Genomic DNA, 14,166 nt, shown 5'->3' on the forward strand with positions numbered 1-14,166 from the left:
CGTGTAGTTGACGCGGATTCTGTTACTAATGACAAGAGCTGGGGCTGTGGCAATGGGTTTCTCCATACCTGCTGAATGTGTCGGTGACCTCAACTTGCAGGTCTTTGGCACGGACATCCTGCTGTTATTTTATGCCCACGCGGCCAGCACAGCCATGCTGGAGATGCCCACGGAGAACAGCGCGAGCTTCTCGGCGGAATTGGTCTCTTGGCTTGCGTTCTCTTCGGAAAGTTCGTGAAATGCCAAGTAGATGAAGCTGCCCGACGCGATGCTCAGCGCCACTGCCTCCATAGTCAGCGCGCTGCTGCCACGCAATGAATCGGACAGCACCATGCCCAAGAAAATACCCAGCGGCGTCATACAGCTGTAGAGCGTAAGCACAGCAATAGATCGCTGGTGCGCAATGCTGCTCTTGGCCTTGGCAAAGTTGGCACCAACTGACATGGCCTCGATGAACTGAAAAGTTTGACCAAATGTCAGCAAGTTGCCACAATTTCACTTCAATATCACGGTCGTACCTTGTGGCTGAAGATGGCGACGGTGGTTGCCACCGCAGTCCGATCCATAGAGTGGTTAACCCCCAGGGCAAAACCCGCAATTAAAGAGTGCACCGAGAAGAGCGCAGCTAATAAATAGGGAAGGAAATAGCTCTCGCCCGAGAACACAATGTGCTCGCTAACTGTAGTTTCCGCATCATCGTGATGTTCATCCTCTAGCAGCCCTGTTGCTGCCGTCTCATACTCCATCACACACTGCGGTGCTCCGTTCGCAACCTAGGAATTAACGACTTTGTAAGCGCAATTTAACGCCATTTAAGTGTAAAATACTCTCGACGAACCTTCACTCCAGTGGGTGTAAGCAGACACGTATTCTCCTCCATCTTAGCAGCACGATGGAACATGGACGGCGACGGCACACTGCCACACGAGCACGAGTAGAACCGTTCCTTGCCGTCTACCGAGACCGATCGATTCCTCCACCCGAATGACGCCACGGACGGGATCTGTACCCTGTACATGCTGGTCTCATAGTCTGGACGTGCAGCACTGGCCACCGCCATGAGTTTGCCCGAGTTGCCCATGTTCAGTAGGTCCACGCTCCAGACGATGGAGCAGCCCAGTGCACACAGTAAATACACGCTCGGGAACGCTGTCATCCAATGCGGCGGTGCGTCCATCCTCGCCACCACCTCGTCGTACAGTTTGACAGCGTCAGGCAGTAAGTGCAGCAAGCCGGAACCGAGGAACACGCCGGCCGTGGCGAACGGCAGCTTCCGACTCAGCAGGTTCTGCGCCGTTCGGGTGCCACGGCTGGATACCCACAACGGCAGCAAAGCCGACGCCGCCGTGATCACCAGCAACACCACCATCGCTGCGTACTTGAACACACGCACCGTCTGCATTGCCGCGGCGTCCGCATCGGTCGCTGCCATTGCTAGACTGCGAGTCACCGCCATCAAGCAGGATTGGCAGAGGTTGGCTTCGGGATGGATGTGGAGACGATCTTGTAATTGGGTTTTTCAATTTCAAAGCTTAAACATACCAGCGATATCTACAACCTCAATGTTATAAAACGATTTAACCCTGCATTAAAGTGGTCACCCAAACACAAAAAACCTGGGTTATAACCCACCAAATGACAGATGCTGACACGCGTGTGCGACAGAAGATCGCAAGTTGAACGACCGTTCATCCAATCCGTCCGCAGCGGACGGACCGTCCGACATTCTTCGACCGGCGAGAATGAGGCTCTGGTGGCTGCTGGTGGGGGCGTTGCTGGTGCAGGAGAGCGACGGTATGGCCACTGCATTCGACTAGTGAAGCTGGTAATTGACGTCCGGGTCTTGTCTTATAGCGCTGCGGTCGTGTACCAAAACCGGGCAGTTACGCGTCCCGTGCGAGGACGAACTGCTGCTGGGGAAGAGCGACCGGTTCCTGCTCACGCTGTACGGCCACACATGCTACACGATGAACATCGTATCGCCCCAGCCGCTCGAGGTGCAATTCTACGACGCGAGGGACTTGAAAAGCGGCCAGAGCGTTCGCAAACTGGAAGACGCCGCGAACGGGACGGACGCCTTGGCCGCGCTGGGAGACAGCGCGTGCCAAAACGTGCTGAGCTGCGTGCAACTCCAGGAAGGACTGTCCAAGGCGTCGGTGTACAATCTAATGATCTCACGGTGGGCTAATACGACGGAGGAGGAGGGGGACGACCTTATACCGGTGGATATCCTGCTGGAACACTGCGATCCGGTGTCGCCGTGGCATTACGTCGGTAGGTGACTTATCCTGTATATACAGGATAAAACAATGCTGATGTAGTGTATAGGTCTAGTGTTTGTTGGCAGCATTGGGTTCACGTCGACCATGTTGCTGCTGTGCGTCGTGGGCGAGTTTGTACTGGGACTACGGACCATCACTAAGCTGCAGAAAGCGGCGCAGCGAGAGCGCTTCGTGGAGCTTGCGCAGATCGATCCCCTTAAGGCTAAGAGCTGCGGGAAGGAAGAGCCCGACGAAGACTCAGAGGAACCGACTGCACCGCTCATGACGACAGTGGTTGCGTCGGATTCAGAGGCTACGGCCGATACTGCTTCGGAATCAGAGAAGGTGTCCCCGGTTTAACCAATGCACTGGTTAATAACCAGCAGTCTTACGTAGCATCAGTATGGTTTAATGAATGCGTTTCAGCATAACGAAGTAGCATTAGACATGGTAAGGAGAGCGTTGTAGACGGACGTTTTCTCTTCGTCTCGTTGTGCGAAACGTGATTCACGCACGCATCACTGATGTTTGTGTTGATCTGCTGCAAACTCACCAGAGAGAATTCGAGTCTTCAACGCGAGCAGGTTTGTATCTTCTCCCTCGAAGTTACGTCGCTTCTGGGCCTTCATGTGGATCCGCATCTCTTCTTGGTTGGTCTCGTCAATTTTGAGACCTTTTTCAATCGGCTTGAACTTGTTGTTGTCGTCGAGATTCAGCACCGTGAAGTAGCTAACAAGCACCGTTAGCAGCCAGTTTCATACAGCTTAGGACTCGACGTACCCGCTGTGTGACTTGCGTTCCCCGCCACTTATAATGGAGTGGATAAACACCTCCACTTCAACTTCTAGATGGAAATGACTGCATAGCATGATAAAGTATCCGATAGCTTATCGTGAAATTCCGATGTAAACGTACTCGACGTGAACTACGCGAGCTCGCATCCGAACCATGTCGAGCATCAAGATCGGCAACTTGAACAGTACCCTGTTCATCGCGATGGTCACCATTTTCTCGGATCTGGTGAACTTTTGCGCACAATGCAAAGCGATTTTATCCTGTGAAAGCAAAACAAACACTTTTAGACAAGTTTTCGTTGATACAGGATAACTCGTACCATCCAAACCAGTAGATCACCGCCAAAAACTGTGTCGTGCGGGTTGAGATTGCGAGGCAGGAAACAATTGCGGACTTCGACCACCGTGTCGCTCACAGCAACGCGTTCAGCTTTGCTCTGCAGTGTAGCCAAGTCTGATTGCTTGATGAACGGCAGTGCATTCACTGCATCCTGTTCGTGTCTCCATAGAGAGGAGAGATCCTTACGCTGCTTTGCCAGTTCGCTCATTTTCAAGCAGTGATCAGCATTATCCGGGTCGAACAGGTCCGGTAGACACTCCCTTGGTCGTCCGAAGCGATTGATAGCCACCATCGTGATGATCGCGTCGTGAGTGTGCTGAAGGGTATCAGTCTTTAGATCATGACGGAAGACTCTCACTTGCACGGCCATGGAAGATTTCCCAAGCCCGATAACTTCTCCTTCCAACCGAACGTGGTCTCCATGGAAAACCGGTTTAACCAAGTCCACACGGTCGAACGAAATCGTCGCTGCTGCCCCCATCGACAGGCTGCATTGCACTTTAACGTTAGAAATACGAGTGAGTTAAAATCTTTAGTGGATGACCGTACCGATACGAAATGGCTCCTGCTACCACGTCCATGAGCGCGAGAATCGGCCCAGCGTTCAGTACCTTTCCCTTCTGGCTTTCCTCGCCCTGTAAATCTCATAACGAGGTTGTTAGCGTGATAAATCGACTTGTAAGGTAACATATCTGGGTACATACGATGATGTCGGTGATGACGGACCGCGTGTCCTTCGGTCGCACTTGGGCAGGCATTGAGCGCATGCGCCATAGATCCTTAACAGTACCGACCAACGCTTTCAACGTCATGGCTACTGTGTGCCGAGGGACGCACGTTGGGTTTTGTGTTGCATCAACACTTTCGCGTGACTTCTCTTCCCTAAACGTGACTCATCATGGATAGCGTGAGTGCAGTTATGACGATGTTATGCTAATGTTGAATTTTAGTTTATTTAATGTTTATGACGACCAAACCGAACAAATAGCACAGCGATGCCTGCGAGTTGAAGACCTGCGGCGTATCCGACGAGGATAAGCATATTTCGAGATACGTTGACGTTTTCCATGCCGTAACTTTTGAGTAAATCCCAGGCTTCCTGGGTGTCAACCTGCGAGAAATGCTCGAACATGAAGGACTCGAACGAGTATGTGTGGAAGGCCAAATAGTAACCCCATTTCCAGTACGTTGGGATAGCAGCGAACGGAACCATGAAACCTTCACACAGCATAAACATACCAAAGAGTCCAGCTCCTAGAGCGATGCCCATGATGTAGTGTGGCACTGCAGCGCCCAGTAGATGCATCATCGACTCCGAGGTGACGAGCGACAGTGTTAAGTTGAGAAGAAATGACCAAAAAGAGTGGACGCGAGCGAAATATACGACGATAATTGACGCCAGTAACGAGATAAAGGCGATGCCAGGTAGTGCACCAAGCAGGTTAGCGGTCGTATAGCTGGCCAGATGCAGCGAATGAGAGCGTATCTCGCGTTCCAGTACGGCTCGTTGCTCCAATAGAGCGGGTAGAGCAGCAACCGACATGAAAACCAGGAAAGCTTGCACGTAGAAGAGTAGTGGCACCATCGCAGAACTCGTGATCTCACTGTTCGAGCTCAAGTACATTGTACCGACCATGAATGACAGCAACATGTACATGAGTACTCGAAGCCAGAAAACTCCCGGGTGACGCCAATTATTGGTCAAGTTTCGATGTAAGAGAACAGAGAACTGATCAAGTCTCGAAGGGCGCATCGCTCGTAGTAGTTCATAGTTGATGAGGTTCATATCCCCCAGACAGCGGTCACGTGCTATCTCCCCACGTAGACGCTGTGGTTCCGGGCCATCTTCCAGTGCGTGCACGAAAGGGTCGAGACTTAAACTTGTGTGGAAATCTTTGTTCACCAAATGAACAAAATACTCTGCAGGATTAGAGTAAGTTGGGCACACATAACCCAACGAAAAGAAGTGGTTAAGTGCTGCTGATGCCGCTCCAAAGTACACGAGTTGGCCATCGCTTAGAATGATTAGATTCGTCAGCATTTCGAACACCGAAGACGATGGCTGGTGGATCGTACAGATGACGTTCTTGCCGCTCTCTTGGCAGAGTCGTTCAATGTGTTGCATCACACTTCGAGCCGAGGAAGCGTCGAGTCCTGACGTTGGCTCATCGAGCAGTAGTAAAGCTGGATTAGATAGTAACTCAACGGCGATACCGAGTCGTTTACGTTGACCTGACGAGATGCCTTTGTGAAATACATCACCAACATTTGCGTACATACAGGAGCGTAATCCCATTGCATCGATCACGTCTTGAACACGAGACTCACGTGTAAGAGGAGGCACGTGACTAGGTAGTCCTAGACCTGCTGCGATCTGTAGAGTCTCTAGAACGGAGAAAGACCCGAGGAATGCCATATCCTGTGAAACGTAGTTCATGATCGAGTGGAATGTGCGCGAATCTCGAGGGTTACCGTTCACGTTTACGATTCCCTCGACACGTACCCCTGGTCCACCAGGGGGTACACGATCTGCTAGAATGTCGAGTAATGTTGTTTTACCCGCTCCGGACGGACCGATGATAGCGGTCAGGTCTCCAGGCCCTGATCGTCCCCAAACATTGTTTAGAATCTTGCGAGGCTTAAGATCTACCGGTCTCTGATTCTTCTTGTTGCGTCCGAATCGCCCGGAAAACCACGGCTTCTTTGGCTGAATAATGTACGAAACGTGTTGCCAACTGATGGTGCATAGCTGCAAACACCCGTGCTGTTGACGTTGAGCGGCTTCAAACTCGGTCGTGAAGTCGATTGACTTGTCCTTGGACTTGCTTTCTGCACTTAAACCGCGAAGATAAATCTCTGCCGTGATCGAGTCGAGACAGCCATAGTGAGCGTCGAGACCGGAGGAAGGGGATCGTAGCTCACTTTTTGGTGTTGTGAGGCTGCATCGATGTCCCGTTTCCCGGTCGGCGATGCCGATGGCGTCTCCGACACCTGATGAAGTGATCGAGTTATCGTCCGACGGGTCATTCGGAGTCGGTGTAAGCGGTGTGTTACTAGAGAGGCACGTGTCGACCATCGATCCTGCTAGTCGCCCACGCATAGTGACTGGAAGTGTCCGGGAGATCTGCCAATGAGCCTACGTTTTCGACAGTGGTCACCTCTCCGAAAGCGAGGTTTCGCTGCTTGGGCGTCCGGCGCTCACTTGATCGGGGCTGGATTCATCGCCGGTGCTCGCAAAAAAGCACGAGCGCGGAAGGACGCGGAGCTGGCTACAGCCCAGCATCAAGTCGCTGGACGAGGCTCTTTCCAGGAAACCAAAACGTTACGACGGGCTCTGACAAGATCTGTGCCCTCTAGCAATGACGATCACCATGACGTGACGGAAGGTTGTGCGTCAAAGTCGAGCTAAATTGGACGGGATGTACTTTCAGGCTGCTGTTGGGTTCGAATAGATCTGCCACCCAGGTAAAGCGCATTGACGCTGACAAGGTTTTGTCGTGCCGTTAACGCGCCTGACTCAGGCCATGAGCAGCACCAAATGAATGTCTCTTGAATCTAGAAACATTCATGTGGCCTAGATTCTAGACTCTAGATATACCATGATATCTGCGACGTGGAGGCTTTATGCAACGCTGAACGCAAAGTTTCGGTCGTGCCGTAGCGTGGATGGAGGCAGAGCTTCGATCCATGAACTTGACGATATAGTCGACACATTATCGTTCCAAAGCCACTGACGATCAACTGGGCGAAGACTGACTCAAGAAGCGTTTCTCTTCAATCTGCTGCAGTCTTCGCGAACCGAGGGATAAGCAATCTCAACTTGAGATGCTCAGGTTGAAGTGCTCCCGACTTATTCACTTTCTACATGTGATTGGCTATAAAACAGGACTTTACGCTTTACGATTGGCTCACAGCGAAGAATTACGAGGCAGTTAGTCGAGGGATCCATGCTCGTCGTAAACACCATGATCCAGGAGTCGGTCCCGGCTGGGCATGAACAACCTCGCGAGCGATCCAGCGACGCGCTAACCCACGTGGGCTCAAGACAAACAGACTGCGTGGTGCCGCAGCATGCATTTGAGCAGCGTCGTCTTGGACGTAGGGGCAGCAAAGTCCGTTAAAGAGCCTTTCCATTTTTCAGAAATTCGAGAACGAACATCATATTTTCGTTTAAGTTACCATGAGACACGTTGGATTCATAACTCCACCCTGGCCAGCCTTTGCGTCACGTAAACGAGAAATTGCATTAAATAACCTCTTTAATTTAATAAATATTGGAAAAGAAAACACATTGTGAATCACGTTTTCGAACATTACCAAGAAAAGAATTTACCAGCATAGTAAAAGATCCAGAAATGATCGAAACAACTATACACAGGATCCGTTATAATCGATACAATCACGTGTCGCTGCACGTCGTCCTGTACACATTCCGCCCCAGCTCTCATCACTTCACACTTCGACAGTAAAAACACAAGCGCAAGACTGTCGCCATCGCTGGCATGGGGGCTGGCGAACGCCTCGCTATGCCGCGCTTCCTGCGCGAAACTTCCCGCGAGCAACGTACGCCCGACGTGGCTCCATCCTCTTCGTCCTCGTCTCCGTCTCCGGCGTCACCTAGCGCAGGCGAATCGGAGCCCTCGATGGTGGAGGAGCTCCAGCGCCGCAAAGCCGCCTTCCTGGCGCATTTCAAGAGCAACAGCACTCCTATCCCCAATGGCGAGGACGGCGCAGCGCCCACAGCCTCGGACTTCGGCAGCACGCGGTCGCTGGACGTCTGCATGGGCCCACATAGCGCGGACTCGAAGTGTCACGTGTGCAATGCCCCGCTCCGACTTTTGCGACTCCGGGTGGGTTTTATCGAGTATTATTGGCTTTACTGTATGATATTGACGGTCTTTATTGTAGCATCGATGCCGTAACTGCGGACAGGCGGTATGTGGCGTGCACAGCAAGAATCAAGTGCCTCTGCCTCACCTGGGCATCATGAAGGAGGTGCGAGTGTGCGACTTGTGTACGAGGCAATTAGTGCAGCGACGAGCTGGATATCGCAGTCCAAAGAGCTCGAGGATTAGGCAGAACTCGAACCCCAATGTGGAGCGAGAGAGCGACCCGGAGCTGTCACCGCTGGCAGGAGAGAAGATCCCGACGTCGATGACGCTGCCAGCCTTTGGGATGGATCGAAACCCGTCGGTGGACAATGAAGTGGCTGCAATTGGGACTCCGGATGTGAGTAGTCGAGGAAGTTTCAGTCTGAACACGCTGGGTGGCGGTCTGACGAGCAGTAGCACCCATGCAATGCCCGGCATCTTGTACAGTTGCTTGCTGGAGGAGCAGGACAATACGATGGACGAGATTCTGTACCTGGGAACTTTTACGATGGGTGGACGATCCCTAGCGAGTCGTCGTATGAGTGCGAATGTGGCGTTGTGGAAGTGGCGGATCTTCATGCTAACGACGGCCGAGATGCTGTGCTTTAAGGCGACAGGGTCGATCCCTGATGATGATACGGCTTCGATGTCGGCCATGGCGTTGGGTGAGGTGCGCTCGACTGTTCATCTGTCGGATATTCTGCACATTGAAGTGAACGATCAGTTCCCACGGATTCTCACAGTGATCCGCTCGGATGGGCGAGTATTCCGTGTGCGAGCACGCACACCGGAGCAGTGCACGGAGATCGCTGCGACGCTACGTAAGGCCATGCAACTCTTCCAGGACGCGCTCTTCAAGCTACAGCGTGGGCCACAACCAGAAGACAATTCTATCAGTTGTGTGACTGTCCAGCACGAATCATCACTGCCAGAGAGTGTTATTGTGAGCAACCCAGCGGTCGGTGAAGCCTTCCAAGTGGAGATGTATCCTTCGAGTATCCTCCGATTCTACGTGAATGGTCCTTCGGCTAATGGTACGGCACTTTTCTCGCGCGAAATGCTAACTCGTGGCAAACAGGAACGTCCACCTGTTGTAGTGGAGGCTGAGCCATTGGGAAATGGTCCTCGAGATGATCACGTGCTTCATGTTGCGGTTAAAACAGAGAAGGCCGTTGGAAGCTTGGAAGGCGCAGAGGAGACCAACAGACGCTTCTGGGGACTGACATCATTCCTGGCAGCTGTAGCTGCTGTCATGAACTCGATGGATAACGGCTCGTTTGAGCTGTTGGCTTGGCTGTCGGCTCTCGTTCTGTTCCTTACACGCTTTCACGAGCGTATCAGCTTACTGCTCACAACTAGAAGATTCTCGCGGGCTCAACAATTACGAGTCGAATGTGTCAGTGTCACGATGGGAAAAAGCGAAGGTCCATCCGAGGGCGACGATGATGACCACGGCGAAGAACTCGAGCTGGATAACCGCTTCTTGGCAGGCTGTGAAGGTGACGTCGAGGAAGCGAAGGAGCGGTACGCGGCCACAATGAAGTGGCGGAAAGAACACGACGTCGACACGATTCTTTTGCGCCCGTCGCACGTGTTCACGGACATGAAGGAGTGCTTCACTCACTTTACACACAAGAAGGACCGCCTGGGTCATCCCATTTCGTTCGAGTTCCTTGGCGGCCAACGGAAGGCGCTACATGACTTCACGGCCCGAGGAGTCACGGAAGACGAAGCTATTATGCACCACGTGCGGATGATGGAGTTCATGTGGAACGTGATCGACCCGCGCCCATTCCCGGAAGGCAACATGCTGAAAATCTACGATATCAAGGGCATTTCCATGGCTGATTTGTCGAGTGATGTGGTCAACTACACAAAGAAATGGGGCGAGGTGGTCGCGACGTACAATCCAGAGCGTGTCTACCAGGTTTTCATCATCAATCCGCCTGCGTGGTTTAACCTCATCTGGAAACTGGTGTCACCACTTGTCAACCCCAAAACTCGTGAGCGAATCCATGTACTTCGCGGACACAAGGACATCACAAAAGCACTGCTGGAGTTTGTCGCCCCAGAGAATTTGCCGAAGGAATATGGCGGAGAGTGTCAGTGCGAGGGTGGGTGCTTCACACACTCCCCCGAAGAAAATGATATTCGTGAGTGGACCGAGTTCGTGAACGCCAATTACAATGGAGACGAGAATGATCCAGTCCTCATCGATGCCTACAACAAACTTTGTGAGAAGTATCACAAACAACTGCCACCTCCTGGCTCCACCGCCAACGCCACTCCTGTGCTACCAAGCGGGACAACACCTTGAAGCTAGATAATTATTCACATAGCCGTACATTGAAGTGGCTGGCACTCATGCGCAGGACGAACCTTAGGCTTATGCGCTTGATTACACGAAATTAATTGCTGTCGTTGCTGTCTTCGAGATGCATCAAATCAACTAAATGGCGGAGAGTCGGTCGACTGTACGATTCAAAGAATGCAAGTTAGTTACAGGTACGACACAGCAGGCAAGATAACGTACCCGTGAGGACAATTCCACGGCTGGTCCAGTCCGGAAAGGTTACGAACAATCTGGAAGACAGCAATAAACCATCAACACCATCTGCCAGTACATGTATGCACCGCTTTGATCTCCTTACCTTCTGCATTTCCTCTTTGTGAAGAGCGGTTCCAATCATGATGGAGCTTCTGCACGCTCGGGACGCAAACATCGCCATCACTTTCGGCAAGCGGATAGTAGCTGGGTTCAACGGTGCATCCATGAGGAGCGACGCCAGTTCTCGAATATCTGTTGCACAAGTTGCAAATAAGTCATAAATTTCTGACAAAGAGATAGCACAGCTACCACATTACCTTCAGTACCGAACTGTGTGTGTTTTGTGAAAGGCAACGACAGCAGCTTCAACTTCTTTGTAGCGGGAGCGTCCTTGTCTACTAGGAAGGTGAAGCCATTCTTCGCAAAAACAGCCAAGTGGTCCAAGATGATCATTTCTTCTCCAGCTGTCAGCTCTAGCATTAGTGGGCGGACAAGGGGTTGCTGGTGCATTACTGTGGTCTGTTGAAGCGTTTCGTAGTTGAATTTTTCGTCGCTGGCGTGCTGGTCGATAATGAACAGGTCATTGTCCAGCTTGCCAATGATAAAGCCAAGGTTGAACTGACCAAGAACTTCCATGCGCTTGAAATCCTCTTTCTTAAGCACGCGTTGCAATGCTGCTGCTGCAAGCTCATTGTCTGTTTCGACGGCAGTACCATCGACAGAGGTTGAGCACGTCTTCGGAACCTTGAGGCGGTTGGTCTTACGTTTCCGCTCATATTCCACCTCTTCCTCAAAATACTGTTGCCGCTGTTTGATCATCTCGTCAAAAGACCACATGTACTCTTCAGGCGTTGACGGGGTCGGTTGTGACGGCATGGAGCAATAAAGCTTCTGTCGTTTGGCAGACTTCCGCAGATCCAATAGGATCTCTTCCGGGGATGATGGCGCGGATGCAGTACTTGTCTTTGGCGACGAAGAGGGCTTCGGCTCTTGGCGTGCTTTCACCTTCTCTTTCGGATTACCAGGTACACGATCTATGCTTTCGCTCCGTGGAATTTTTGGCTGGAGAATTTCGACAATCACGTGTTTAGGCTTCTGCTCCTCAGCTTCGGGCTTATTGTCTTGTGATTGTTCGTTTTGCGAAGCAGCATTCGTTGGCATGTCATCCTCATCTCGACTTTCCACGGCGGGGATGCGCTCTGGCTGTCCGGGAGTATCCTTTTCTGATGCTTCCAGAGCAGATTGCTTGGCAGTTTCTTCTGTCTTCGTGGATCGAGCGAACGCTGTCATTAAAGGTTGAACTGTAAATGTTCCTCGACTTGGTTCGTAGAGCTTGTTTAGACCCGTTTTGAATGCATCAATAATTTCTGCCTCCTGTACGCCATAACACGAATACCTATTAGCGGTGAGGTTATCGAATTCCAGAAATATGAGCTTACATGCTTCACAAATGTCTCGCGTTTGTCCGGAGTAACATTCACGTCATAGTCGCCCAATGGAAGCAGAAAGTTGAGGACGCATGCTGGCTTTTGTTTCATTTCAAATTGCCGCCAAACTTCGTTCAGTGTCTTCGCCATCTATGTAGTATTACAGACTTGTCAGTTGCAAACCACACTCCCATAGCTACATCCATCAAGCATCCTACGAACCTTCGGAAGATCAAACGGGCGTCCGTTGATGAAGAAGAATTGTCGGTCGTTGTCGCTCCGGCCGACACCAGCACCTACCTTGGAAACGTACCCCTCTACCTTGCGCTCTTGTCCACTCAGATTGTCTTCAATCTCCACAGCGGAACTCTTCTGCTCGCCATCACTGTCACCCTCATCACTTGCATCATCCTTCTCGTCTTTCTCGCTCTTCCCACTGCCCTTCAGCTCAAAATCTACGCGGAGGAGTGTCCTGAAAAACTTTGTGCCGAATACATTGGCAATATTCTCCCCCATCGTCTGGTGCGCTTGAGTAGCCAGTACAACATGTCGACTGGCGTTCTTTCCAGTGATATTAAATACACAGATCTTGACGTTCGCGCAGCTCACAGCGTACGCTTGCAGAACCTTGAGCAACTTGGCGTAGTGCTTCTTAATATTTCGCTTGAAGTCCTTGTACCGAACAGCCAGCGGCTACAATTCGCAATTCATACACATGATTAGCTCGGCTCCTGTCCACCGTCTCAAACTCTATCCGCACCTTGAAGAGTTCTTCTACCGTCACTGTGGTCCCCACAGGACGCGCCTTCTTGGTCTCCTTCACCAGCGTCCCACTCGCGTCGTATTCAAGTAACATTCCCACAGCCTCGTTCTTCGTTCTCGTACAGACTGTGAAGCTCGCCGCCAACTCGCATATTGAGCTCAGCGCCTCACCTCTGCAATAAAACAAAAACTCAAAAAAAAAAAAAATGATGACAAATTCTTTCCATGCTAAGTGCCGCACCTGAAGCCGAAGGACGCGACGGTCTCGATGTCCTCAAAACTGCTGATCTTGCTGGTGTAGTGCTTGCGTGCCAGCGACGCGTAGTTCTCGGGTGTGACGCCCGCGCCGTTGTCGCCCACCTCGAAAGCATCACGCCCGAACTCCTTGAGCTTCACCTCGATCTGCGTCGCGCCGGCATCCAGCGCGTTCTCCACTAGCTCCTTCACGGCAGTCGCCAGATCCACTACCGACTGGCCGCTACAGATACGCTGCACGTCGCGCCGATCCAGCACATGCAGAGTCGACGTTGTGGCCATCGCTGCGAGTGCGGAATTCGAAGAGTGATTGTCAGTTCAACCCGCGCTTTTTTAGAAATCCAATTAGAAATACCATGGGTATCATCTATGTTAGAAACAAGGCTGAGCCACTGAAGTGATCACCAAGCAAAAGGATGGTGCTGCTCAAGAAGCTCGTCGGTACGGCGCAGGACATGTGGCGTATGCGCCGCATGCCCACTCAAGTACGCGCCAAGGACACGCGACTGGCATTCACCGACATCATAGTACGGAAAGAACCACCAATACCATGACTCATTGCCACTAACCGCTCAAATGTTCCAGGGTGAGGACAGCCAAAAAGGCCGATGGCTGCGAACTGGTCCTATCCTGGAGCTGATGGACGTGCTGGCTGGCACCATCTCGTCTCGCGTATCACTAGGACCCACCGCCACCATCTCATTCGACCGTGTGGACCTGGTTAAGCCCGTGTTCCACGGCGACTTGGTGCGCGTAGAGGGCGAGGTTATCGGTCTCAGCAACTCGTCCATGGCTGTGCAGGTCAGCGGCTACCGCCACGATGTTCCCACTGGCACGTTCCAACACACGCACGATGCTATTATCACGATGGTGGCCATCAACCGATTTGGACGACCGAGGAAGGGTCT

At 51.9% G+C, this 14,166-nt stretch overlaps 8 protein-coding genes across 14 annotated transcripts in view; 4 read left to right on the plus strand and 4 right to left on the minus strand.

Annotated features, from left to right (window-relative positions):
* On the minus strand, positions 1–1,507 carry PPTG_18945 (hypothetical protein). Its single transcript, XM_008917266.1, has 3 exons — positions 839–1,507; positions 519–773; positions 1–456 (listed from the first exon to the last, which is right to left on the minus strand). Exons 1-3 carry the CDS (start codon positions 1,454–1,456, stop codon positions 130–132), a joined length of 1,200 nt encoding a protein of 399 aa, XP_008915514.1. The 5' UTR covers positions 1,457–1,507; the 3' UTR covers positions 1–129.
* On the plus strand, positions 1,503–2,817 carry PPTG_18946. 2 transcript variants are annotated; one of them, XM_008917267.1, is made up of 3 exons: positions 1,632–1,794; positions 1,855–2,274; positions 2,329–2,817. In XM_008917267.1, exons 1-3 carry the CDS (start codon positions 1,743–1,745, stop codon positions 2,619–2,621), a joined length of 765 nt encoding a protein of 254 aa, XP_008915515.1. In that variant the 5' UTR covers positions 1,632–1,742; the 3' UTR covers positions 2,622–2,817. The 2 variants fall into 2 exon arrangements, with proteins under 2 accessions (XP_008915516.1, XP_008915515.1); XM_008917268.1 differs by having other exon boundaries at positions 1,503–2,274.
* On the minus strand, positions 2,598–4,304 carry PPTG_18947 (hypothetical protein). 3 transcript variants are annotated; one of them, XM_008917269.1, is made up of 6 exons: positions 4,100–4,304; positions 3,945–4,030; positions 3,376–3,883; positions 3,177–3,316; positions 3,042–3,119; positions 2,598–2,990 (listed from the first exon to the last, which is right to left on the minus strand). In XM_008917269.1, exons 1-6 carry the CDS (start codon positions 4,205–4,207, stop codon positions 2,780–2,782), a joined length of 1,131 nt encoding a protein of 376 aa, XP_008915517.1. In that variant the 5' UTR covers positions 4,208–4,304; the 3' UTR covers positions 2,598–2,779. The 3 variants fall into 3 exon arrangements, with proteins under 3 accessions (XP_008915517.1, XP_008915519.1, XP_008915518.1); XM_008917271.1 differs by having other exon boundaries at positions 3,042–3,316; XM_008917270.1 differs by lacking the exon at positions 4,100–4,304 and having other exon boundaries at positions 3,945–4,060.
* A 25-nt stretch (positions 4,305–4,329) lies between these two features.
* On the minus strand, positions 4,330–7,206 carry PPTG_18948 (hypothetical protein). Its single transcript, XM_008917272.1, has one exon. The coding sequence runs from the start codon at positions 6,493–6,495 to the stop codon at positions 4,351–4,353; it is 2,145 nt and encodes a 714-aa protein (XP_008915520.1). The 5' UTR covers positions 6,496–7,206; the 3' UTR covers positions 4,330–4,350.
* On the plus strand, positions 6,977–7,686 carry PPTG_24469 (hypothetical protein). Its single transcript, XM_008917290.1, has one exon. The coding sequence runs from the start codon at positions 7,343–7,345 to the stop codon at positions 7,514–7,516; it is 174 nt and encodes a 57-aa protein (XP_008915538.1). The 5' UTR covers positions 6,977–7,342; the 3' UTR covers positions 7,517–7,686.
* Positions 7,687–7,692: 6 nt separating this feature from the next.
* Positions 7,693–13,593, minus strand: PPTG_18950 (hypothetical protein). Of its 4 annotated transcripts, XM_008917275.1 has the most exons (9): positions 13,245–13,540; positions 13,002–13,176; positions 12,464–12,934; positions 12,254–12,391; positions 11,132–12,188; positions 10,918–11,066; positions 10,800–10,849; positions 10,646–10,738; positions 10,369–10,585 (listed from the first exon to the last, which is right to left on the minus strand). In XM_008917275.1, exons 1-8 carry the CDS (start codon positions 13,538–13,540, stop codon positions 10,675–10,677), a joined length of 2,400 nt encoding a protein of 799 aa, XP_008915523.1. In that variant the 3' UTR covers positions 10,369–10,585; positions 10,646–10,674. The 4 variants fall into 4 exon arrangements, with proteins under 4 accessions (XP_008915522.1, XP_008915524.1, XP_008915523.1 ...); XM_008917274.1 differs by having other exon boundaries at positions 7,693–10,738; positions 13,245–13,593; XM_008917277.1 differs by lacking the exon at positions 13,245–13,540 and having other exon boundaries at positions 13,002–13,219.
* Positions 7,784–12,407, plus strand: PPTG_18949 (hypothetical protein). Its single transcript, XM_008917273.1, has 2 exons — positions 7,784–8,245; positions 8,304–12,407. Exons 1-2 carry the CDS (start codon positions 7,898–7,900, stop codon positions 10,581–10,583), a joined length of 2,628 nt encoding a protein of 875 aa, XP_008915521.1. The 5' UTR covers positions 7,784–7,897; the 3' UTR covers positions 10,584–12,407.
* An 81-nt stretch (positions 13,594–13,674) lies between the features above and the next one.
* PPTG_18951 (hypothetical protein) overlaps positions 13,675–14,166 on the plus strand; it is a gene marked incomplete at both ends in the record, with an annotated part of 1,458 nt that continues 966 nt past the window's right edge. Inside the window, 2 exons of the mRNA XM_008917278.1 lie at positions 13,675–13,785; positions 13,844–14,094. Of these exons, the coding sequence (XP_008915526.1) occupies positions 13,675–13,785; positions 13,844–14,094 (362 nt within the window). The remainder of the gene's footprint in view (positions 13,786–13,843; positions 14,095–14,166) is intronic.

This window comes from Phytophthora parasitica (genome assembly GCF_000247585.1).
Source record: "Phytophthora parasitica INRA-310 unplaced genomic scaffold supercont2.97, whole genome shotgun sequence".
Lineage (NCBI taxonomy): Eukaryota > Oomycota > Peronosporomycetes > Peronosporales > Peronosporaceae > Phytophthora > Phytophthora nicotianae.